The sequence below is a fragment of the Dunckerocampus dactyliophorus genome, chromosome 11 (assembly GCF_027744805.1).
Source record: "Dunckerocampus dactyliophorus isolate RoL2022-P2 chromosome 11, RoL_Ddac_1.1, whole genome shotgun sequence".
Lineage (NCBI taxonomy): Eukaryota > Metazoa > Chordata > Actinopteri > Syngnathiformes > Syngnathidae > Dunckerocampus > Dunckerocampus dactyliophorus.
Window position 1 is genome coordinate 8373778 of NC_072829.1, and position 24904 is coordinate 8398681.

Sequence of the window (24904 nt, forward strand, 5' to 3'; positions counted from 1 at the left end):
TTATAAATGATCCTCACCAATCTTTTTTGCAGTACATTGAGTGAGTGAAGATTGCTTTTATAATGACTGCCCCATATCTCCCCACAATAAGTTAGATATGGTAATACCAAAGAACAGTAAAGAGTGTGGAGTGATTTTTGATCAAGAACACATTTTGCTTTATTCAATATTGAAGTATTTCTTGCCACCTTTTGTTGTATATTTTTGATATGAGATTTCCAACTCATTTTTTCATCTATTATGATCCCCAGAAATGTATTTTCTTTCACTCTTTCAATGTCCACTCTGTCTATTTGTATTTGGTCGTACGTATCCTTTCTGCTATTTCCAAACAGCATTATTTTAGTTTTACTTAAGTTCAAGGATAATCTGTGCGTTATCAAACCATATCTTTAATACGACCATTTCATCCTTGACCTTTTTCATGAGTTCTTGTGTGCTTTCACCAGAACAAAAGGCAGTGGTATCATCCTCAAATAATACCAACTTTAAGTCCTTTGTCACTTTACAAATGGTTAAAAAATGGTTACAAAATTAAGACTACAAGTAACATTTACTGTAAATAAGCGTACCTGTCTTAAGACATGATTTTAAAAAATTACACAAAATGAGTCAGTGTTACTTTCAATATCTAAAATGTTCAGTTTAGAATAATGGCTGTAAGATTCTGTTTATATAATTTTTAAAAAAGATTTTTCCTTTCAAGTAAAATACTCTTAGCGAGAGCAAAAATTCAAGCTTGAGTCACTCTCACCCTCAATGTGATTTTATTATTTAAACATTAGTTGTTTTAATATTTCAAACATTGACTGATAAACATTGTTGCTGTATCACCAGGAAAGGTTTTGCTGTAATTGAAACATATCCGAATAAAGGAAGTGCTTCCCTCAAATGGCCTCATTCCTGTTGGACACTGGCAGGAAATAATCCTCTGCTCAATGTTTCAACTTCATTTTTTTCTCCACGTCAGAGGAGGAAGTTAGCGGTAATGAGCACCACAGTGCTGCCTCATGAGATCCAAGGCAAGAATTGAGTACCGGTAGATACTGCACGGTGAGTGATCTTTTAGGCAAGATGAGAGCGGCACTGAGAGATGGGAATGATAAAGCCACGGCTTAAAGGCTAAAGCATCAGTCAGATTTGCCACCCACCATTTCTGTGCTACCTCCGGGGAGAGACTGTAGCAGTCGTTATGCATTAGCGCTGTCACGCTTAGATGTCCTTATTGCAGGGATTTCATACTGTAAGTACTGCACAATATGGTGAAGCAAGAAGGTCAGAAGCCACATCTGCAAGCGTACTGTATGTCCCTTGTTAATGCTCTACAATTTACCGTGTACTCACTTTGAATGACGCCAGATTCAAGCTGGGGTTAAATGTCATATCAGTCCCAATCAATGTTTCCTCTAAGCTGCGCGCGTGCTCAATCACGCGCTGGTCTCAAGCTCTCTGCACACCGCAAAACCATGCTGCGCATAAAATACAATCCAACCTGAACTGTAAATGAAATAAGCACATAACAATTTATTCTGTACCATTTTGCAATGCAACGCAGTGAGTGGCAGGAAATAACAAGAAGCGGAACATATAACACAATGATGAGCACTGTCCAGCCAATAATAAGATCCTGTTTGCTACCACAGCCGATCAATTTATTAACAGCGCGTACATGGTACATGCCGCTGTTTATGGCAGGTTAGCATATAGCTAATGCTACTTGCTAACCCTGTATTATGGCGAAACAAATGAACAGAGCAACAGTGTCTGCAAAAGCGCTGCTTTATAAAACATGCTGCAAAGCCGAAGTAGCAAAGGTCTGTTGTGAGTTGATTTTATTTTATTTTAATATAGACAAAAGTAAACAAACATGGCATCAATTTCAAGTACATTTCCAGGATGAAATAGTGCCACAACGGGCTGCTTTAAAGCAGAAAGTGAAAAGTGCAGTGAAAGTCAAATAAGGAAATTAAAGTATACCTATTCAACAATATAAATGGTAAACAAGATAATAAATTGAAAATAAAATTATAAACTAGGGATTTTCTACAAGATTCCGATGGTTAATTGTATGAGACCATGGCTTATTTTGTCCAAGATACAGAATAAAGAAAGCTACATTGTGGAATCCTCCTTGTCGTATGTTTGAAACCACTTATAGACAAAATATAACAGAATCAAAGTTCTCAGTTCTCAGGTTTTGTACAAACTCAGGTTTTGCGATACTACAGTGTGCACGTATGATGCCGCTCACAGAGGTCCAAGGAATGCTCAGGTCGTTTTTATGCTCAGATACTTGAAAAATTAGAGGGAACATTGGTCCCAATCCATGTACCATTAATAATTAGTGAAGCATCTAAAGTGTATTTTTGTAAGTGTATTTTCCATAAGATGTTCCAAGGTGTTCCTGTTCCTGCGGCTATTTTCAATTGGGGGGAAAAAAACATAAATAATGCTTATTATTGTTGTTAGAACATTGACCCCGATACGGGTCAATGATTGTCAGCCACATTGATTTTCATGTATATATGTATATATACAGTGGTGTGAAAAAGTGTTTGCCCCCTTTCTGATTTCTTATTCTTTTTGCATGTTTGTCACACTTAAATGTTTCAGATCATCAAACAAATGTAAATATTAGTTAATGACAACACAACTGAACACAAAATGCATTTTTTTTATGAAACTTTTTATTATCAACGGAGAAAAAAATCCAAACCTACATGGCCCTGTGTGAAAAAGTGATTGCCCCCTAAACCTAATAACTGTTTGGGCCACCCTTAGCAGCAACAACCGTTTGCAATAACTTGCAATGAGTCTCTTACAGCGCTGTGGAGGGATTTTGGCCCACTCATCTTTGAAGAATTGTTGTAATTCAGCCACATTGGAGGGTTTTCAAGCATTATTCGCATTTTTAAGGTCATGCCACCGCATCGCAAAAGGATTCAAGTCAGGACTAGGTCACTCCAAAGTCTTCATTTTGTTTTTCTTCAGCCATTCAGTGGTGGATTTGCTGGTGTGTTTTGGATCTTTGTCCTGGTGCAAAACCCAAGTTTGTTTCAGCTTGAGGTCATGAACAGATGGCCGGACATTCTCCTTTGGAATTTTCTGGCAGACAACAGAATTCATGGTTCCATTTATCACAGCAAGTCTTCCAGGTCCTGAAGCAGCAAAACAGCCCCAGACCATCATACTACCACCACCATATTTTACTGTTGGTATTCTTTTTCTGTAATGCAGCGTTAGTTCTATGCCATTTGCAATGGGACACACGCCTTCCAAAAAATTAAACTTTTGTCTCGTCAGAGTATTTTCCTAAATGTCTTGCGGATCATCAAGATGTCCATCCATCCATCCATTTTCTTTGCCGCTTATCCTTGTTAGGGTCGCGGGGGAATGCTGGAGCCTATCCCAGCTGACTTTGGGCAAGAGGCGGGGTACACCCTGGACAGGTTGCCAGTCCATCGCAGCGTACATATATAGACAAACAGTCATTCACACTCACATTCATACCTATGGCCAATTCAGAATGGTTTTCTATGCTCTAACTAAGAATATTCAGATTTTTAAACAAGGAATCCTACTTCATGGAAAGTCACTTATCACGGTCAGGTCTGTAACCAATTAAGCGCGAAAAATAAAGGATTACTGTATATGTTGTTTTTTCTAAAAGTGTTCATTTTAAAACAAAAAGTCACACTTCAGGTCCTCAGGAAAAAAATGTCAGGACCCCGAAAACTGCTCTAAATCATTATAGATGGATGTTTTTTTTCCACAAGACATGGTGGCACTTGCAGTCACAAAAAGGTCTTTAATAAAGGAAAAAGGCAACACAGGTTGCAAGGAGCGGCACAGCTCACAGTTACAGGAGCAACAAAAGTACTACAGGTACTTTTTTATACACACACACACCGTTATCCAACATCCACAGACACACGCTCATCATAGCTGTTTGTCAGTTTGCTACATGCTTTACATGGGGAAAAAGTTGCACCATCTGGTGGACATATACTGTATAAAAATAGTAATAGTCAAACTTCTAAATCTTAACATAAAGGATTGCATTACTTTACTTTATGTAAGTTATGGGATCCAAAATGCATTTTCAATGCTTTGCAATTGGACATTTTTGGTCTTGAGGAACAAATGTGTCGCTTTTTGTGTAACTTTGCCATTTAAGGACATTTTTAATAAATATCCTCACCTATATTCAGCCAATGTCTTGCAAATGAAAAACTGAAGGGCAGAAAATCCCTCCAGGATCTCTTCAAGGGTTAGTGTACCATACCACAACACTTTTTGTCCTTAAAAAAGCTATAAACAGTTACCTTTTGGAGTCCAACAATTTGATTTATAGGTGCATTAGTGTAGATTGTACCTTGAGGCACAAATGGTGACAGTCAATTGCACATAAGACAAACTGACTGCAGAGAAACAGTCCACTAGAAAGGAATTTGCTGAATTAGACAGAGCACCGTCATTGTGGACTTTTTTTGACCCCTCCTTATGTTTGACAAGGCTCTTTATCAGACTGATATCACATTGCATCGCCGTTTGAACAAAGCTTTTTTTGCTGCTTTCATTCTTTTCACTTTACCTGGACTACACAACCTGAATGATAGATTTGAGTTGAATAAAACGCTGTTAATATGCTCCACCCTTGTAGAAGGCTTGGCGGGTAGGGTCTCTTGAGAGTCTGCTTATATCTGTGTGTGTAAACAAAGCATTACAGTAGCTTGGCATGCGTACGTCATGGAATATTTTATGTCTTCCAACCACCGGCCTTTTAACTGAGTCCTCCAGACTTCATATATCAACATCAGCCATACCTGCAAGCCAACCACCGCCCCGTCTCAAACCCCACCCGGAACTTATACCTAAATTATACCTAACTTAACACCTAAATCATTCACACTGTACACAGAACACATGAAGGGCATATAAAATGTGGTAATAAAAAGATTATATACCATAATTAAATGAAACAATAATAAAAAAAAAAGTAGAACTCCACCTAAACTATACATCCATTCATCCATCCATTTGCTATGCCGCTTATTCTCACTAGAGTCACGGGGGTATTCTGGAGCCTATCCTATCCCAGCTGACTTTGAGCGATTGGCGGGATGCACCCTAGACTGGTCGCCAGCCAATGGCAGGGCACACATAGACAATCAACCATTCACGCTCACATTCATAACAATGGACAATCTACAGTCGCCAATTAACCCCACATGCATGTTTTTGGAATGTGGGAGGAAACCGGAGTACTCGGAGAAAACCCACGCATGCACCGGGAGAACGTGCAAACTCCACACAGAGATTCCCAGGTCTTCCCGATCTCCTGACTGTGAGGCCAACATGCTAACCACTTGGCTACTGTGCGGCCTAGGCCTAAGCTAGAACACTGAAAAGGACATTGGAAGGGAGGGAGAGACAGGCTTATCACTGTCCATTTCATAGGAGCAGATCCTTTGATAATGGTCACCGCGTTTTAGTGCATGAACAGTGCATTTAGCCGATGTTTATCGCCGTTTGTTCCACTTCCTGAGCATTTTACACTGTCTAATTTCACTTTTCATTTTCACTTTCCTTTTCTCACTGCAGTCAGAAGAGTCTGCCTCACACTTGTGAGGCATACTAAGGGGACAAAAGTTAACTAAAAACAACAAAAATGTCCTTTCTCAGTCTTTCTCAGGACTCTTCTTCTGCACCACACACGCAACTAATTCTCTTTTTGTTTTTATATAGCAAGGGTGTCTATAGTGCGGCTCGAGGGCCATTCAATGCCCGCAGCGTTTTTTGGTTGTTTTTTTTTTTTTTGGCCCTCGACTCGTTCTAAAAATATGATTAAACAAGAAAAGAAAAGAAAAAAACAAAGACAGCCAAAATGAAAAAAAGCAGTAATTTTTAACGATGAAATCAAATATTATAAGAGTAATGTCATAATATTAAGAGGAAAAACTGCATAAAGTTTAAATATCGGAAAAAAGCTGTAGTATAAAAAACAAACAAAACAATGAATAAAGTTGCAATTCTTTTTAATTTAGGTTGGGGAAAAAGTTATAATATTACCATAATAAAGTCAAAATATGATGAGAATAAATCATATTATTATGAAAAGCACAAAGCTGACATGCAGGCGTGTTTTTTTCTTTAAATATAAAAAACATCTCAGCATATCTACATGGGTTGGTTTAAAAAACATAGTACCTCCAGCATCTTTTGAAGTTTGGACACCCCTGTTGTCTAGTATTAATGATTTATGGGAGTGCGTTGTAACCACGAAACGTCGTAACATAAGGAGCTGCCTGTATTCTCATTTAGCACTGCAGACACTAGTTACTTAAAGTGCCTGAAAGGCCTTCATAGGAGTGAAGAACCAATCAATGTAATTGATCCGAAAACATTTAGTGCCTCGGAAAGATGATGAAAATGCGTTTTAAGAAGTGTTGGCCAGCCAGCACAAAAATGAAATGTGGTTAGGAAAATACTTCCTCATTTATTGAACGTTGACTTAGTCACACTTTCTGAGTCCTAATGAAAGTATGCTTTTGGCCAAGACACTTTAGTGTTATTTCTTTTGAGTGGTGTTCCACAGTCCCACTCCCACTCATATTAATTTCAGTGAGAGCACCAAACCTACTTACTTACATTACCATTTGTTGTTGCTATAGTGAAACCTAATTTCTCTCTGAACCTTACTACGGCCACAGTTTGCTCAAACTATGAACAATATATTTAATAAATTACTATTACAGGAGCAATAGTAATAAATTACTATTGCAACAACAACACATCATCAGTAGGGTAAAACTAACCTGTCTCACGACGGTCTAACCCCAGCTGGCGTTTTAGTGGGTGAACAAATGAGCGTTTGGTGAATTTCGCTTCACAATGATAGGATAATGATTAGAATAAAATCTTAATGTGTTATTAATTAAAACAAAATACATTTGTTTTATTAAAAATAAAAAGGTTTAATATATATTATATTTTTATAGAATGTACGTGATCTCACAGGTTCTTCACAAATAATTACCATTTGGAATATTAAAATCCGTGAATCACCACCTTACCGTGGTGGAGTGGTTTGTGTGCCCCAGTGATCCTAGGAGCTATGTTGTCTGGGGCTATATGCCCCTGGTACGGTCTCCCAAGGCGAACAGGTCCTGGGTGACGAGCCAGACTAAGAGTGATTCAGAAGACCCTGATGAATTAACACACAAGGAGAGACCGCACCTCGCTCGGATGTGGGATACCGGGGCCTCACCCGAGCGCCTGGTGGTCGGGCTTTCACCCGTGGGGCCCGGCTGGGCTCAGCCCGAACAAGCCACACGGGTTCTCCTCCCCGTAGACCCACCACCTGAGGGGGCAAGCATAAGGGTCCGGTGCATTGCGCTTTGGGCGGCGGTCGAGGGCGGGCGCCTAGGCGACCTAGTCTTCGGCGGCCAAATCTGGTTCTTGGGACATGGAATGTTACTTCTCTGGCGCGGAAGGAGCCCGAACTTGTGAGAGAGGTTGAGACATTCCGACGAGATATAGTCGGACTCACCTCTACCGACAGTTTGGGTTCTGGATCCAAACTCCTCGAGAGGGGCTGGAACTTGCTCTACTCTGAAGTTGCTGCAGGGGAGAGGCGGCGAGCTGGTGTGGGCTTATTAATAGCCCACCGGCTCGGTGCCTCCGTGTTGGTTTCATCCCCGGTGAATGAGAGGGTCATTTCCCTACGCCTCCGGGTTAGGGAAAGGGTCCTGACTGTCCTTTGTGCGTACGCGCCGAATGGCAGTTCAGAGTACCCAGTCTTCCTGGAGTCCATCAGAGGGGTGCTGTAGAGCACCCCAACTGGTGACTCCGTCGTTTTGCTGGGAGACTTCAACGCCCATGTGGGCAATGACAGTGTGACCTGGAGGGGTGTGATTGGGAGGAACGGCCTCCCCGATCTGAACCCGTGCGGTGTGATGTTGTTGGACTTCTGTGCGGACCACAGTTTGTCCATCACAAACACCATGTTCGAACATAAGGATGTACATAAGTGCACATGGCACCAGGACACCCTAGGCCGCAGGTCTATGATCGACTTTGTAGTCGTATCATCAGACCTGCGTCCGCATGTTCTGGACACGCGGGTAAAGAGAGGGGCTGAGCTGTCAACTGATCACCACTTGGTGATGAGTTGAATTAGATGGCGGGGGAGGATGCCGGACAGACCCGGGAGACCCAAACGTGTAGTGAGGGTGTGCTGGGAACGTTTGGCAGAGTCACCTGTCCGTCGAGTCTTCAGCTCTCACCTCCGGCAGAGCTTCGCCTGCATCCCGGGGGAGGACGAGGATATTGAGTCCGAATGGGCTCTATTTCGTGCCTCCATTGCTGAGGCAGCCGATCGGAGCTGCGGCCGCAAGGTGGTCGGTGCCAGTCGTGGCGGCAAACCCTGAACCCGATGGTGGAGACCAGAGGTCAGGGCTGCCGTCCTATCGGCCTGGATGGCTTGTGGGACTCCTGAAGCAGCTGACAGGTACCGCCTGTCACCATCATTGGAAGTGCACATTAAGTGCTTTAGGCACACCCAGCTATCCAACCTACTTTCATGTTCACAGCGTCAGCAGTGATGTGTGGCTGTTTTTTTCCATCAGAGTTGAAAAGCGGCACGCGGCTTCGGCGGTGGTCGAGGCAAAAACTCGGGTGTGGGAGGAGTTTGGTGAGGCCATGGAAAACGACTTTCGGTCGACCTCGAAGAGGCTCTGGCAAACCGTCCGGCGCCTCAGAAAGGGGAAGCCGGTCCACACTGTTTACAGTGGGGACGGGGGCCTGCTGACCTCGACTGAGGATATAGTTGGGCGGTGGAAGGAATACTTTGAGGCCCTTCTCAATCCCACTGACATACCTTCCATAGAGGAAGCAGAGGCTGAGGACACGAACGCGGACAGTTCCATCACTGTGGCTGAGGTATCTGGGGTAGTCAAAACGCTCCCCGGTGGCAAAGCTCCGGGGGTGGACGAGTTTCGCCCTGAATTCCTCAAGGCTCTGGATGTTGAGGGACTGTCTTGGCTGACACGTCTCTTCAACATTGCGTGGAAGTCGGGAACAGTACCTCTGGATTGGCAGACTGGGGTGGTGGTCCCCCTTTTCAAGAAGGGTGACCGGAGGGTGTGTTCCAACTATAGGGGGATCACACTCCTCAGCCTCCCTGGGAAAGTCTATTCCAGGGTGCTGGAGAGAAGGGTACGACCGTTAATCGAACCTCGGCTACAGGAGGTGCAATGTGGTTTTCGTCCTGGTCGCGGAACACTGGACCAGCTCTACACCCTTGCAAGGGTACTGGAGGGTACTTGGGAGTTTGGACCAACTTGGACCAACCGGTCTACATGTGCTTTGTAGACCTGGAAAAGGCATTCAACTGTGTCCCTCGCGGTGTCCTGTGGGGGGTGCTCCGGGAGTATGGGATTGGTGGCACGCTACTACATGCCATTCAGTCCTTGTACAACCGGAGCAGGAGCCTGGTTCGCATTGCCAGCAGTAAGTCAAGCCTGTTTCCGGTGAACGTTGGCCTCCGCCAAGGCTGCCCTTTTTCACCGATTCTGTTCGTCATTTTCATGGACAGAATTTCGAGGCGCATCCAAGGTGTCGAGGGAGTCCAGTTCAGGGGCCTTAGGATCTCATCTCTGCTATTTGCAGACGATGTGGTCCTGATGGCCTCATCCAGCTGTGACCTGCAGCGTTTACTGGAACGGTTTGCATCTGAGTGTGAAGCTTCTGGGATGAGACTCAGCACCTCCAAATCCGAGGCCATGGTTCTGAGTAGGAAAAGGGTGGATTGCTCCCTCTGGGTTGGGAATGAGGTCCTGCCCCAGGTGGAGGAGTTCAAGTATCTCGGGGTCTTGTTCACGAGTGAGGGAAGGTTGGAGCGTGAGGTCGATAGGCGGATCGGCGCAGCGTCTGCAGTAATGCGGTCGCTGTACTGGACCGTCGTGGTGAAGAGAGAGCTGAGCCGGAAGGCAAAGCTCTCAATTTGCCGTTCGATCTATGTTCCCACCCTCACCTATGGTCATGAGCTTTGGGTCATGACCGAAGGAACGAGATCGCCGATACAAGCGGCTGAAATGAGTTTTCTTCTAGGGTGGCGGGACTCACCCTAAGAGATAGGCTGAGGAGCTCGGTCATCCGGGAGGAGCTCAGAGTAGAGCCGCTGCTCCTTCACATTGAGAGGAGCCAGCTGAGGTGGCTCGGGCATGTGGTCTGGATGCCTCCCAGACGCCTCCCTGGTGATGTGTTTCGGGCATGCCCAGCCGGGAGAAGGCCCCGGGGAAGACCTAGGACACGCTGGAGGGATTATGTCTCACAGCTGGCCTGGGAACGCCTTGGTGTCCTCCCGATGGAGCTGGAGGAGGTGGTCGGGGACCAGGAAGTCTGGGCTTCCCTACTAAGACTGCTGCCCCCGCGACCCGGACCCACATAAGCGGAGGAAAATGGAATGAATGGAATGGAATATTAAAATGTAATTTTTACATGCTTAAATTGAATAACTTGTTAATATGTATTCGCGTTGTTTCCTTCTCTTTTCAGTACGGCCAAGTACAACGTCCTCACCTTCCTTCCAAGGTTCCTCTACTCCCAATTCAGGAGGGCGGCCAACGCCTTTTTCCTTTTCATTGCACTCTTACAGGTAAGAATTATACAATGTATACTGATATAGTACTTGGATACTATTAACCCCATGCACAAGCTATCATTCCTCACAAATCTTTGCTCCTCGCAGCTTTAATTGTGTCTTCGCTGCCATTATTATGCAAACGGCAGACTGTTTACGTTGACCTAGACACCATTTCCAAAGGTCATGTCTGTAATTTCTTAGCATATACGCTCATAAAGACACACACACACACAAATGTTATGCTAGCTTAGTTATGAATAATACATGTAATACTATGTTCCATTAAAAGGAAACTCAATTTCTCTCCTGGCCCAACAAACTTTATATCACGTTGAAAATGGATTAGTCGCAATGTAGCCCCATTTCAATGTGTTACTGTACCTGTCCTTTTTGTGTATGTATATATTTATTTTAAAGCTTTTTCTGTCTTTCTTTGTAGCTTGGAGGATGTTTGCTGTGTCATTGATGTTTTTTCTCCACCGTCAATCATTGCAATGTGATCCAAAGTTGCAAAAATCCGTATCCCAGGTGGGATTAAAGGGAGGTTTAGCATTATTCTACACCTTTATTCCCAGAGCTCGGATGAAGGGAAAAACCTCCATCCTCCATAACCTTGAAGTTGCTGCTTTGAAAAGCAGCTGGTGAATCTTCATTAACTGCCTACTGGATGTTGCAACCTTGAACAAAACCACCTCTTGTTCTTGTGGTGCCTGGCTTGTTTTACATTTGATTATGAAATGTGGAAACCCTGAGTATCAGTGGGTAACATGAAAATGGTAATTGTATAATTTTCATTGCCTGTACACTCAAACCCGTTTATGTCGACCAACTCATCAAGTCCCGGTTGTTTGTCGTCTTCTTATTCTTCTTACGCATCCTTTGTGCCATCCCTGTTATGTTTTTTGGCACCACTTTTAACCAATTTTTTGTCGCTCATGATGCACTGTTTCTTCTTCTGCAATTTACCAGTTATTTATCTCTTACTGTTTTCTTCCTCCTCTCTCCAGCAAATCCCAGATGTGTCTCCCACTGGTCGCTGGACAACACTGGTCCCGCTTCTTTTTATTCTTGTGGTAGCTGCTGTAAAGGAGATCATTGAGGATCTGGTAAGATGAATTTAAAATAGCTTCTACAAATTTAGAGATCGGTGCCACATTTTGGCACAGATGCTTAACACCAAATTGTATTAAGAAAAAAAAATTGAATTCATTAGCAATTTACATTGTTTTGTCAGGTTAAGATGCTACAGTTTGCTTTGTAAAAAAAAGGAAAAAAAAGCAAAATTACAGATAATGTAGTTAGCAACCCCCAAAAAATCACTCCCTACTAGGAGTGTCGCAAGATTAAAACGTGACGAGATTTCTCGTTCGGAGAAAAGCTGTATCGGGAGAACAGGGCAGCCAGAAACCAATCAGGCTGTGAATTATGGCATAGCTACTATGAATGATAATACAGTAATATGGAAGTGGCAGTGTACAAGGCATCATTGGAAGCGCACATTAAGTGCTTTAGGCACACCCAGCTATCCAACCTACTTTCATGTTCACAGCGTCAGCAGTGATGTGTGGCTGTTTTTTTTCATCAGAGTTGAAAAGCTGCTTGCTACAAGACAGAGTTGAAAACGTGTCGCGTTGGTCACTGCCTCCACTCCGGACGGGTTTTCTTTTTTAGGTTTTCCCCAGCTCAGCTCGTATCGAAAGTTACTCGGTAAACTTGTTTCGTTACGTACGCGGTGCATTTGACAAGATGGAGCAGCTCATGTTGCGTCGGCCACTGCTGATGTTTTTTTTTTTTTTTTTTTGTCTGCTTGCTTCTAATTTGTCTAGTGATACAAAGTCAGTTTGAAAACTTTGCTCGTATCACTAAACGCGGTGCTTTTGAGAAAACTACAGTGAACAAGGCTGACAGATCTCTGGTTGCCATCACTGGATGTTTGCATGAATCGCCATAGTTGTTTACGGTAGTTTTAAATTATAACTATAAAAGGACAGCTGGACAGCTGTAAATAGACAAAGACAAGTAGATAAGAGAAAAACTGAGCAATATTATTATTATATATTATCATAACAGTGGTTTATTTGGTCTCCAAAATGTTGACACTTGCTTTGCTTGACTCATTTTCAGTGGATAATAAATCTATACAAGCTGTACACTGACCACTCTAATGTATATCCAATTTACTTTGTCTCCCTTGACAATATATTCTATTCTAATATTGTGATAATGTAGCTATCGACCCAATGATAATTCACTCACGGCAGTGATGGTCGCATGACCTCAGCAGGGTTTGTGCATACATGATGTACATATGCAAACAAACAATGATTTCAGAGATCACAGCTGTGTACTCATGGAGCTACGTAATTAACCTATATATGCAGTATTTATATACTTATCACCATCCATAGAAGCAACACATGAAACCTTTCTCAATAGCGATATAAATATTTACTCTGTTCACTTTGAAAATGCGGCATTTCAGTGTATCGACATATCAGACTGTATTGCAGTGGCTCTGCTATGTGATCCCGCGTGCACAAGTCCCTGTGGACCGCTAGTGTATACTGTCCGATTCTATCTTCCATGCCCAGCCCCTCCCTGTTCTCTTGTTTAGGGAAAAAACCTGGGAATGTAGCTCTGATGATGACTCTTGAAGCTGAAGGTCACCTGAGCCCTCGCATCTGTTTCCTCTCTGAGCTCGTGCCTCACAAGTTGACCGGACAGGTGTGGCGACGTTGAGCCAATACAGTACATTGAGGGCGATGAGTGGTGTGGGGTGGGTTGGACGGTTGCCATGGAGACAAAAACCAAAGAAGATGTTTGTGCACATTTTTGTACAATTTTTTACATCGTCAAGCTCTCAACCAAAAATCCTGGAAGTCCTATAAAGGCCACGTGACCAAGGATGTCACGTCATCTTGTTTCAAACATGCTTAACAAGTTTACATTTGCACAATTCAACATGTTTGATGGGGCATAAGAAGAAGCAGTGCTTATTTAATCCATGTCTCAACAATGCTGGTGATTTGTTCACTTCCTTTGTTTAAATGTTACAATTTTCTAATGGAGCCGCAGGGGGGCCTAGTGGTTAGCATGTTGGCCACACAGTCAGGAGATCGGGAAGACCTGGTTTTGAATCTCCGCTTGGGCATCTCTGTGTGGAGTATGCATGTGCGTGGGTTTTCTCTGGGTACCCTGGTTTCCTCCCACATTCCAAAACATGCATGTTAGGTTAATTGGAGACTCTAAATTGTCCATAGGTATGAATGTGAGTGTGAAAGATTGTTTGTCGATATGTGCCCTGCGATTGGCTGGCGACCAGTCCAGGGTGTACCCCATCTCTCGCCTGAAGGACGATGGATGACAGGCTCCAGCATACCCCCGCGACCCTAATGAGGATAAGTGGAATAGAAAATGGATGGATGAAGTTTTCTAATGGGGAAAGAAAATAATAGAGAATGTGTATATTTAAAAAATATATATACACATAAATAAGTACATCAATAATAAACAAATAAATAAATATAAATAATATGTATATAAATAATACAATTTGTTAAGAATAAGTAATAATAATAATAGATGCAAATAAATAAAAGGTAAATGCAAATAAAGAGTTTAAAAATAAATAAATAAATACAGAAGTAACAAAACTGACAGAAACATTGTTTAATGTAGAAATAAAAGTAGGATATAGACTAAGCCATAACTTATTAAACTACAAAAGCACTTGGAGAGCGCAGCCCCCTGCCAAGCGCCATAGTTCCCCCGATATTGTGATTTACGCCATAAATTTTAGTCGTACATTTATTTTATCTACATATTTAGTTTCCTTGACCATGAAAACATACCATTAGCAATTGGATTCATAATGATATAACATTAGTTCAGTAGTTATTCATAAAAATCTCATTTTCCGTAACGGCGTTTTTTTCTGGATCTACTCTGTAGCTTTTGAAGGTACAACAAATCCGTTGGCAGACTCCAGATTCCACCGTGTCTTGGCTATACTGTATATAATGGTGTTTGTCGTATGTTTCTAGCTTCATTTGTTGTCTTGCTATGATGAAAATTACAAAGGTCCTCTATTTTTTTTCATAATCCGGCTCATAGTATCTGAAATGGTTCCATTATCTGGATCAGTCTTTGATATTTTGTTGAACCTGTTGGAAACCTGTCTTGTTTTCCCCCCCCCCAAATGCTCTGACCATTTTTTGTGGGGTAATATGCACAAATGCCGAAAATGGTGGGAAGAAGGAGGAGATGGCGCTGACAAGTAACAAGCTAAGGCATATAAACGCGGCTCCCATCTGACATGTCTGTTTTTTTGCGCGAGGAGCGATGAGCCAAATGGTCGGATGAAATTAGCTGACAGGTCTTGCACACGGGATGATGGATGAGCTTTATCGTGTCACTGAAACTTTTCCCAGCATCTGCTGAAAGGTTGAGCCCCGCGTTACACCGCTCCTGTCTTTTCATTACACACAGAGCGCGTTGCTGAGATGTAATGTCGTGATTCGAGTGGAGCCATACAAAGAACATGAGAAGGGAGAGTGAAGAATTCCCCATTTAGCTTTTGAAATTGAATGAGCGCGGGAGTAAATCGGAGCAAGTAAACAGTTTATCATGTTGTGGGTGGACAGAAGAGAATGCATCCACGCCTCTCTTATCAAGGCCGGCACACGTGTCCGCCTGTGTGGCTGGATGCCTCTTGACAAGACCTCTAACATCAGCACTGTTGATTGCGTGACTGTTTAGCGGTCAAGTGGGACAAGAGGGCAAGTAAGAGTGCTGACTTGAACTTAAGGCTCGACTGGGGCGCTGCACACAACCATCCATTTGTTTAACAATTGAAACTACTAGGCAGATAGCTGTGAGAGCTCAGTAAAAGTATATAAATTAAACCATGACCATAACTGTATTATTGTGGGCGTGGCTAATATTGCAGTCCAACCAATAGGGTCATTGATCCCTCCCACCAACCCACAATTTATTTATTTATTTTATTTGTTTGCATATTATTGTAGGCCGCACGGTGGCCTAGTGATGAGCGTGTTGGCCACACAGTCAGGAAATTGGGAAGGTCTCAAACAAATCATTGTGTTTAATAAAAATATTTCACAGTTAAAAAAAAAAAATCCATTATTTTACATCAGTTTAAAATGAGTCTCACAATAGTGTATTGGAAGTGTGTTGTCTAAAATCTCGCCATGATGCTGGAATTTATACGGTTTTCAAGTTCTTTTAGTAAGCCCTGCTGGGAACACGCTGTTTTGTGTGTCTGTAGCTTTAATGCTAATGAACTGTGGTTGTTCACAGAGTGTATGGCTCCAAAAAGCGCTGTTGTGTACTTTATCCACTTGTCTAATGTAACAGACGTCATACATCACATACGGTGACATTAAGGAGTCGGACACGAGGACACAAATGTTAGCCACACCAGCATAACTATGTGAGCGACAGTGCTAACATTACACTCCCATTTTAACAGCAACATCATGTTAGGCTCGCATATTCGTGGAAGAATAACAAAATGATCAAACTTACAGCTCCCACGTGTGTAGCTGACTGATAGTTGGCATAGTTTTGTTTTCAGATGTGTAGCAAAGCCTGCTTAAAGTGTTGGGCTTATCCAGTGGGCATGCTCATTTAGCTAGGGCTGAGTGACAGGTGGTAACATGTTCATGAGGAAGGAGGTATTTGCGATGCAGGTAATGCAAATGGTTGATACTTAGCTCACCTTGTAACCCCTCTTTTAGAGCACTCTCTAATTCACTGTCATCCAAAACCGTTTATCTTGTAACCTTTGCATAATTAACATTCCCTTTTATTGTTTCATTCTAGAAACGCCACAATGCAGACAGCGTTGTCAACAAAAAGGAATGTCAAGGTACGGAAAATTGTTGTTGTTGTGGGCTTATTTGGCTTTGAAAAGCAAAGCATTGCATGTAATTGCGTTGCATCTCATTCGTACCTCCTCTTTGTTCCTGTCTGTCTTCTTCTTTCATTTGTCGTCATAGTACTGAGAAATGGCGCCTGGGAGATTGTGCATTGGGAGAAGGTATGTACTGCAACGTGCCGCTAACAAGCATTCTCACAACATGTTGTTTGCTGCGCTGTTTTCACTTCATCTATTGACCCCCGTGTCATGTGAGGCGTCAAATGAATCCAGTGAAGCCTGTCAAAAGGCTGATATGTGCTCTCCTTCATAACAGAGTTGTTTTGTTATTATTGTTGCTGGGGCAACCCACAACAAAAGAGCATGTAATAAGGTTACATTTCATGAACAGTGTCATGTTTTTAGTTGATTAGTGAGGGTGTTTGTTTACTCAACTACAGTTACAATATACTATTAGACTTAGGGTGAATGAGATGTGTTTTCTGCAGAAAAAAACGGCCTATTTTTGGAGAATACAAATGAAAAAATTAACCCTGCGAATGCCATATCGCAAATGTGTGGGTATCCGCTATGTTAATACATCAAATTTTTATTCCAATTCATTTCAGGCTTGTGTTAAAATGACAACACTTAGCGAGTGAATGACACTTTCTCACTAAACTCTAAACTAAACTTTGCCCCTTTAACAGGAATTATGGTAAAAAATAGATATCACAACATCGTTATTGAGGATTTTTTGTGTTTACACTTTTGCCAAATGGTTGACAAAACCTATACTATCTAATTGTGCTTTCATACACTTAGAATGCATTACTGGTGCGATATGTTGTCGTTGTCTACTGTCATACATTTCACATTTTTTCATCTATTGGTTTATTAGAGGACACTTTACGGCTTTGAGAAACAATATTTAAACATGCAGGAATACACAAACATTGGCTAGGTAACACACTTTACTTATGCCAACATTTGCTGATCTGTTATTTAGATGAATACATGTTATTGGCCACTGCAGAGTGGAAGTGACCCTGTTGCTATTTTGCTTTTATAACAGCATAGATGTTTTTTTCATGCATATTATAAAAGACTATTATTTCCCTCTTGGTTTGCTAATTATTTTGTTCCTTTTTTCAGATTTAAGGCTAGATATTTGCTATGTTTCAACATTTTTGCAAAAATTGACAATATGTTGTCTCTTTAAATAATTCATGCCTTCATGCTTTCACATCTAATTTCTTTAAAGCGCTACCTTTTATGTTTTTTTTTGTTTTGTTTTGTTGTTCCATTGCGTTGTACGTGCACGGCAATGACCAATTTATTTTTACAGGTGGAAGTGGGCGACATTGTTAAAGTAAATGCTCTCGATTTCGTGCCTGCGGACGCTTTGGTTTTATCATCCAGGTATCCAGAGTCCACTCCGATGGCTGTCTATTGGGTCGTCTCCTGCCTCTGTCTCTCTTCTGCCCTTTTAAACTCTTAGCTCCCTAAAGAATGATGGTTGAGCAACATACAGTAGAAAGAATTTTATCTTTGGGTTGCCACTACATCTTTTTATATCTTGATGACCATCATTTTTGTAGGTGGGACAGGTGGTAATGGGACTGGTTTGGATATTGGGGCAGATGAAGGACCCTCAGCACTGACTGTAACGCTCCTTTCCTTTTTGTAACACTTTCTTTTCTTTGTCCTTCTATGTGTTTTTACTTCTTTGTTTCCTGTCCTCCCCCTTCCACTCTCTTGCCTGCCTCTGGTGTGCTAACGTCAGGTGACTGTTGGGGAAGTAGTCCGAGCTGCCAACGGGGATCACCTCCCGGCTGACCTCGTCATACTGTCGTCCAGGTCAGGAAACCAACAGAGCCGTTACCATAGAAACAGCTGCGTCAAAGACATTCCATTATCTCCCAGATGTTGTGTGTCAACTAAACTGCATGTTCACGTCTGAACTATTCATCATTTATCTATGCATAAGCAGCGGAGTTCCCATAATCTCTTATTTCTCATATACAGTATCCTGAATCTCACATTTGCCTTGAGAATTTGCATGCTGTCATATTCCAGAATGGAAGAATGACACATTTTGGAATGATGCGCACACATTTTCTTCAAATCGAAAGTATTTGCCAATTAATTTTGTGTTTTATAAATAGCTTTAGTGGCTGTTTACACTGCAATCGTTTAACGGACGACTCAAATCTGTTTTGAGTTGTTCATTTAGACGACGACAGCATTGCTGGGCCTGAAAATGCAAACTTGTTTTTTGTCTTCTCACTTTGTGTATACACTCAGTATGTGGTTTGCTCTGAGGCTGCCAAAAATTGTTTATTTTGGTGTCCTTCACAGTGTAGCCAGAACCTTTAGCATCTAGCCACCGTATTTCAGAGTTGTTTGTCAATGTGATTCAAGTCCATCCATCCATTTTCTATGCCGCTTATCCTCACTAGGGTCGTGTGTAGGCTGGAGCCTGTCCCAGCTGACTTCGGGTGAGAGGCGGGGCACACTCTGGACTGGTCACACATAGAGCACATGGCAGGGCACACATAGACAAACAATCAATTTTGATTCGCCAAATAACCTAACATGCATGTTTTTGGAATGTGGGAGGAAACCGGAGAAAATCCACCCACGTACGGGGAGAACATGCAAACTCCACACAGAGATGCCCAACGAAGATTCGAACCCAGATCATCCCGATCTCCCTACTGTGTGGCCAACACACTAACCACTAGGCCACCGTGCAGCCCGTGATTCAAATTCAATTTGGTATTGTATATCAAGTCATGAACTGTATTTTCCGGACTATAAGTCGTTCTGGAGTGTAAGACACTAAGCTATCATCAAGCCATCATCAGAGTGAGCTTTTTTTTTTTTTTTTTTTAGGAGTGTTGTGGTCTCATCATAGCGAAGAAGCCATAGGGATACGGGGAATGTTTACACCAACAAGGGCACAAATAAAGCTACAGAAGTCACATTTGACTTGGTATATTTAGTATATGAATACATTAAAACCTTACTTCTTTAATAAGTGTCATAATGTTCTCTAAGGCATTTTTAATACGCGACATAACGCCTGGATGCAATCCGGTGGGTAGAAACATACCAAGCCGTATTTTAACACCAAAATTTAACTTTTGTATTCACAAATGATTTAAAACAGACTGGAAATCATGCATGTGTATTTAGTTTTTACTATTTGACACTGCAGCTACAATCTCCTAGTTTGCCATAATTTGTGCCTTAAACAATGCTGCTGTATAAAATACCACATTTCTCAATTCAAAAAGGTATCATATTATTGTAGTTGCACATTACTTACAGTCACGTAGTCTCCAAGGCAGAAATGTAATACAAAGTATAACAAAAAACATCCGGTATGCTCTGTATCATTCAGTTTGGGTCACAACAAGCTCAGCTCAATGAATTATTACACCAAAAAAACAACCACTAACCCACTTTAACTTAAAGGCCCCACATGTTAAATTATGTACTGAATTCATTTAGATATATAAGTCGCATGACCAGCCAAACTGTGAACAAAAGTGCGACTTAGGTTTTATTCCGAGCATCTTGTGTGATGCAAAAATTGGTATGAGACGATCAACCAAAAGCATTTGTCTACAGACATTTATGAACATGGACTCTCGGTCAGGTAGGGGAGGCAGGAGCTCGGTAGGCATTGGCATCAAGGTACTTAACATTATGCCTACAACATAGATTTTTTTTAATTTGTAGAACTTTTGCATCCTTCAAAATTTGGTGCCCATGTAGGCCTCCCCCAAAGGATAGTGCCTTCGCTACTGACCATCTTAAGTGGTGACGCTTGGGTGAAAACACTAAGAACAAATCAGGTCTTAGCAGGATTGTTATCATGCAAATACCACCCTACTTTATTAAGGAGTCACTTCCTGGCCATTACATAATCTTGGATGGCTGGACCTCATTGATTGTATTCTGGCATGAGCCCCTCCCTCCCATGCTACATGCTTGAACTGGCACCCTTTTGTTGCTTAAAGGAGTGCTTACCAAGAGTAGCTGGAACCTTCCCAGCATGCTCTAAGGCTGTCCCCATGCCCGGTAATCTGCCAATACGCCCGTTTGTTTGCTCTCCTTCTTGATGCTCTGCACGACTTCTCGCTCACATCACGCCACTCGTGAGCTTCCTCTCCCCTCCACTGTCGCCGCCCTTTGCTTTTTCATGCAGTTGAATCAATATATTTGTTGTTCAAGTGCATTCAGTAGAAACATTCATTGCCGTAAATGCTCGAATTATAGCCAGGGTGTTTATTTACCTAAACCGCAAAGAAGAACGGGCATCAATTGGAAGCAGGTGATAATTGAATTGAAAATATGAAAAGTAATGATAGGGAGTGCGTGAGAAAGTGTAAAGGAAAATTTATTAACAAGAATAGTGCACAAAACAGCAGCAAGAGAACCAAACTTTATAGTGCCGATGAGTTCATTGTAAACAACAGTACGGTAAGTGTAACACGCACGGATTTCAGCTGAGTGGCGACATTTTAAAGTGCATGCAGAGGTAGATAAAGCTGCTGGACGCTGACCACTCCCGATAAGTCAAATGCAGCTTCTGCCATCTTGTGGAGGTAATAAAAAAAATTCAAGTGTAGACAATGCACTGTTGGAGAGTGCAGTTAATTGAATAGAGGCGTTAATTGGAGCATTTATGGCAGTATTTTTTGCTAGTGGCTTGTATTACTGAAGTAGTCAATCCTTCCCATCTTGGACAAATAATTGGACACATTTTGTCGATAATTAGCCACCTCTTTATGGGTGTGAATCCACAGTGAACCACAGGGAATGTGCTACATCGAAACATCGAACTTGGATGGTGAAACAAACCTTAAAATTCGACAGGTAATTACAAGATGATACAGTTCATATTGTTGTGCAATATCGCTATTGTTGACACACACAACACAACAGGGTCTCCAAGTGACGGCCGACTTTAAGGACATCGACAGCCTGACGCGTCTCTCGGGGCGGATGGAGTGCGAGTGCCCGAACCGCCATCTGTACGAGTTTGTGGGAAACATCCGACTTGATGGACACAGGTGGGCACACGGTGTTCTGGCCCGACTTCTGTATCAGCTGTGGTCCATTAGCCCACAGTGGAGCCACAATAAAGGCTGAAGGCACCTGGTGCACTGAAATCCAATTATGTGTTTGTTTAAAGGCTGTGTCATTGCAAGGAAAATGCATTTCCTTCCAGGGACTAGAGGCAGTTTTATGACATCTTTTATTGAATTTGATCATTCCGGAAACTAAAAAGCTTCCATGAGTAAGCAATTTCCAAAAAGTACATTAGGCTTTTAGTGGGTTTAATAGCTTAATGGTGCTTTTGTGTCATTGTAAATGATTTTAGCAGTAGTGACCTTTCTTTGTTATTTAGTACATGTGTTACGGTCTTGGTCGTTCACTTGCAAGGCTGGAAACTCTTACTAAAATTAGCATTTCAAGATGTTGTTACTCTGTGCCATAAGTGTGTTGTGTCTTCCACTACAGCACAGTGCCGCTGGGCCCGGACCAGATCTTACTGAGAGGAGCCCAGCTGAGGAACACACAGTGGGTCCACGGTGTGGTGGTCTACACAGGACATGACACAAAGCTCATGCAGGTACAAGACTCTATTTGTTACTTTTAAAGGTTCCTTACTATATATTTTTTCAACAGTTTTACAGTAAATACGTAAAGTCTCAGAGGTCCCACAATAGTGTATTGGAAGTGTGTTGACCAAAATCTAGCCTTGATGCTGGATTTAAACAGTTTAAGTGGTTTTAGACAGTACCACTGTGCTATGTGTAGCTTTAATTCTAACGAGCTGTGTTTGTCCACACCATATCATCAAACACATTTAAATATTATTACACAAAATGCAGTTTTTAAATGAAACTTTTTTATTATTAAAGGAGAAAAAAAAATCCAAACCTACATGGCCCTGTGTGAATAAGTGATTGCCCCCAAACCTAATAACTGTTGGGCCACCAGCAGCAACAACCGTTGCGATAACTAGCAATGAGTCTCTTACAGCGCTGTGGAGGGATTTTGGCCCACTCATCTTTGAAGAATTGTTTTAATTCATCCACATTGGAGGGTTTTCAAGCATGAAGTGCCTTTTAAAGGTCATGCCACAGCATCTCTATAGGATTCAAGTCAGGACTTGGTCATTCCAAAGTCTTCATTTTGTTTTTCTTCAGCCATTCAGTGGTGGATTTGCTGGTGGATCATTGTCCTGCTACAAAACCCAAGTTTGTTTCAGCTTAAGGTCATGAACAGATGGCTGGACATTCTCCTTCAGGATTTTTTGGTTGACAGCAGAATTCCATTCCATTTATCACAGCAAGTCTTCCAGGTCCTGAAGCAGCAAAACGGGCCCAGACCATCACACTACCACCACCATATTTTACTGTTGTATGATGTTCTTTTTCTGAAATACAAGTGTTACTTTTGCGCCAGATGTAATGGTACACACACATTCCAAAAAGTTAAACTTTTAAAGTATTTTCCCAAAGGTCTTGTTGATCGTCAAGATGTTTTCTGGCACAATTGAGACCAGCCATAATATTATTTTTGTTCAGCAGTAGTTTTTGTCTTGGAACTCTGCCATGCAGGCCGTTTGTGCCCAGCGTCTTCCTTATGGTGGAGTCATGAACGCTGACCTTAACTGAGGCAAGGGAGCCCTGCAATTTTTTTATGTTGTTGTGGGGTCTTTTGTGACCTCGTAGATGAGTCTTCGCTGCACTCTTGGGGTCATTTTGGTTGGTCGGCCACTCATGAGAAGGTTCACCACTGTTCCATGTTTTTGCCATTTGTGGATAATGGCTCTCACTGTGGTTCGCTGGAGTCCCAAAGCTTTAGAAATGCGTTTTTAACCTTTTCCACACTAATAGATCTCAATTTCCTTCTTTCTTATTTTTTCTAGATCTCTGCATGATGTCTAGCTTTTGAGGATCTTTTGTTCTACTTTTCTTTGTCAAGCTGGTCCTATTTAAGTGATTTCTTGATTTAGAACAGGTGTAATATTGCACGTAACAAACTGGATTGTTCCGTGAAATTGAGTGCCCAAACAAAGCACTTTTTTAAGATGTGTAGCTTTTCTCTCAAAAGTGGAACAATCGAGGAAAGGAGGGAGATTTTTGTTGCGTTTGGCGTCAGTCTCTATGTACACATTACTGTTAGAACATCATTAAAAAGTCACTTTGGCATAATTGGGAACCGTCTACCTGTGATCCACACCTAGTTTTTGAACCCCCCCACTTCAGAGAGGACAGCTTAGTAAAAAATCTGGCTTTGCTACACATCTTAAAATAAATCCTAGAGCTCTGCCAACGTGGGCTGGCCTCATTTTTGTGTCCAAATTCCAACAGTTTATGCTTTTCTCCTCTACTACTACAGTATTTATGAAATGTAAACATTGATATTCATCAGATAGTATTTTGACTTTGACCACACGTCCTCATTCTGTTTGCCTCGCCAGAACTCCACTCGGCCTCCGCTCAAATTGTCCAATGTGGAGCGCATCACCAACTTTCAGATTCTGGTCCTATTTGGCTGCCTGCTGGCCATCTCTCTGGTCTGCTCCGTGGGCCAAACCATCTGGAAGTACCGGTGCGGCAATGACGCCTGGTACATGGACCTCAACTGTAAGAGTCCCCCCCCATCCCTGAGGCCACACGCCGCCTCTCATTGCACATATTTAATCTCACTTGTGTCCATATCAGCTTATTTATTTGGTCGTTCTAAGTTAAATGCTGGTATGCACCGTGTCTTTTTGTTTTTTGTTTTGGTTACGTTGCCTCAGTTAAACAATGTTTGGCATAACAAGTGAAATATGTGGCAATGTGGGAATTAGCACATTCCCTGTTAATTGATTCATAGATGTGTTGCGTGACAAATGGTTGAATATCACTGCGCTGCTGTACTCTTTTGGTTCCCTTTCTAATGTTGTGTTTGATTTTGTTTTTTTTTTCTTTGTTGTCGTTTTTTTAACAGCTCCAGGTAACAACCATTTAAAAGCCTTGGCCATCCGTGAATGACCTCCCCTTACTAACCCCTTACTGAAGCTCTGCCTTTGCTAAGCAAATGAGGCCCCCTACCCTCGCCCCCATACGGTTGCCCAACTTTCTATTGGCCCGTTCCCGTGGACAAGCACATACCAGGGATCCAACGATAGGTTCTCCCCTCTTCCACCTCCGTCTAGTTATTTTCAGTGCCTGATGCAAACAGTGTCTCACGTTTCCTCCATGTTTTTTATTTTTTGGTATCTTTCTTTGTTCTGCACCACGTGAAACACTTTGCGACTCCCAAAGCTTCAGACCAAAGCAGCTCTGTTCCTGCCATCGACA

General features: G+C 42.2%; 1 protein-coding gene across 3 annotated transcripts in view; it reads left to right on the forward strand.

Annotated features, from left to right (window-relative positions):
- Positions 1–24904, forward strand: part of atp8a1 (ATPase phospholipid transporting 8A1) — a 176896-nt gene that overhangs the window by 35884 nt on the left and 116108 nt on the right. The window contains exons 4-12 of one of the 3 annotated variants that reach the window (XM_054791080.1): positions 10561–10660; positions 11656–11754; positions 16493–16538; positions 16669–16709; positions 18313–18386; positions 21347–21416; positions 21486–21613; positions 22065–22176; positions 24037–24202. In XM_054791080.1, the coding sequence (XP_054647055.1) occupies positions 10561–10660; positions 11656–11754; positions 16493–16538; positions 16669–16709; positions 18313–18386; positions 21347–21416; positions 21486–21613; positions 22065–22176; positions 24037–24202 (836 nt within the window). Of the gene's footprint in view, positions 1–10560; positions 10661–11655; positions 11755–16492; positions 16539–16668; positions 16710–17967; positions 18193–18312; positions 18387–21346; positions 21417–21485; positions 21614–22064; positions 22177–24036; positions 24203–24904 lie in introns of those variants that run through there. The other 2 variants (XR_008572804.1, XR_008572803.1) reach the window with 2 other exon arrangements.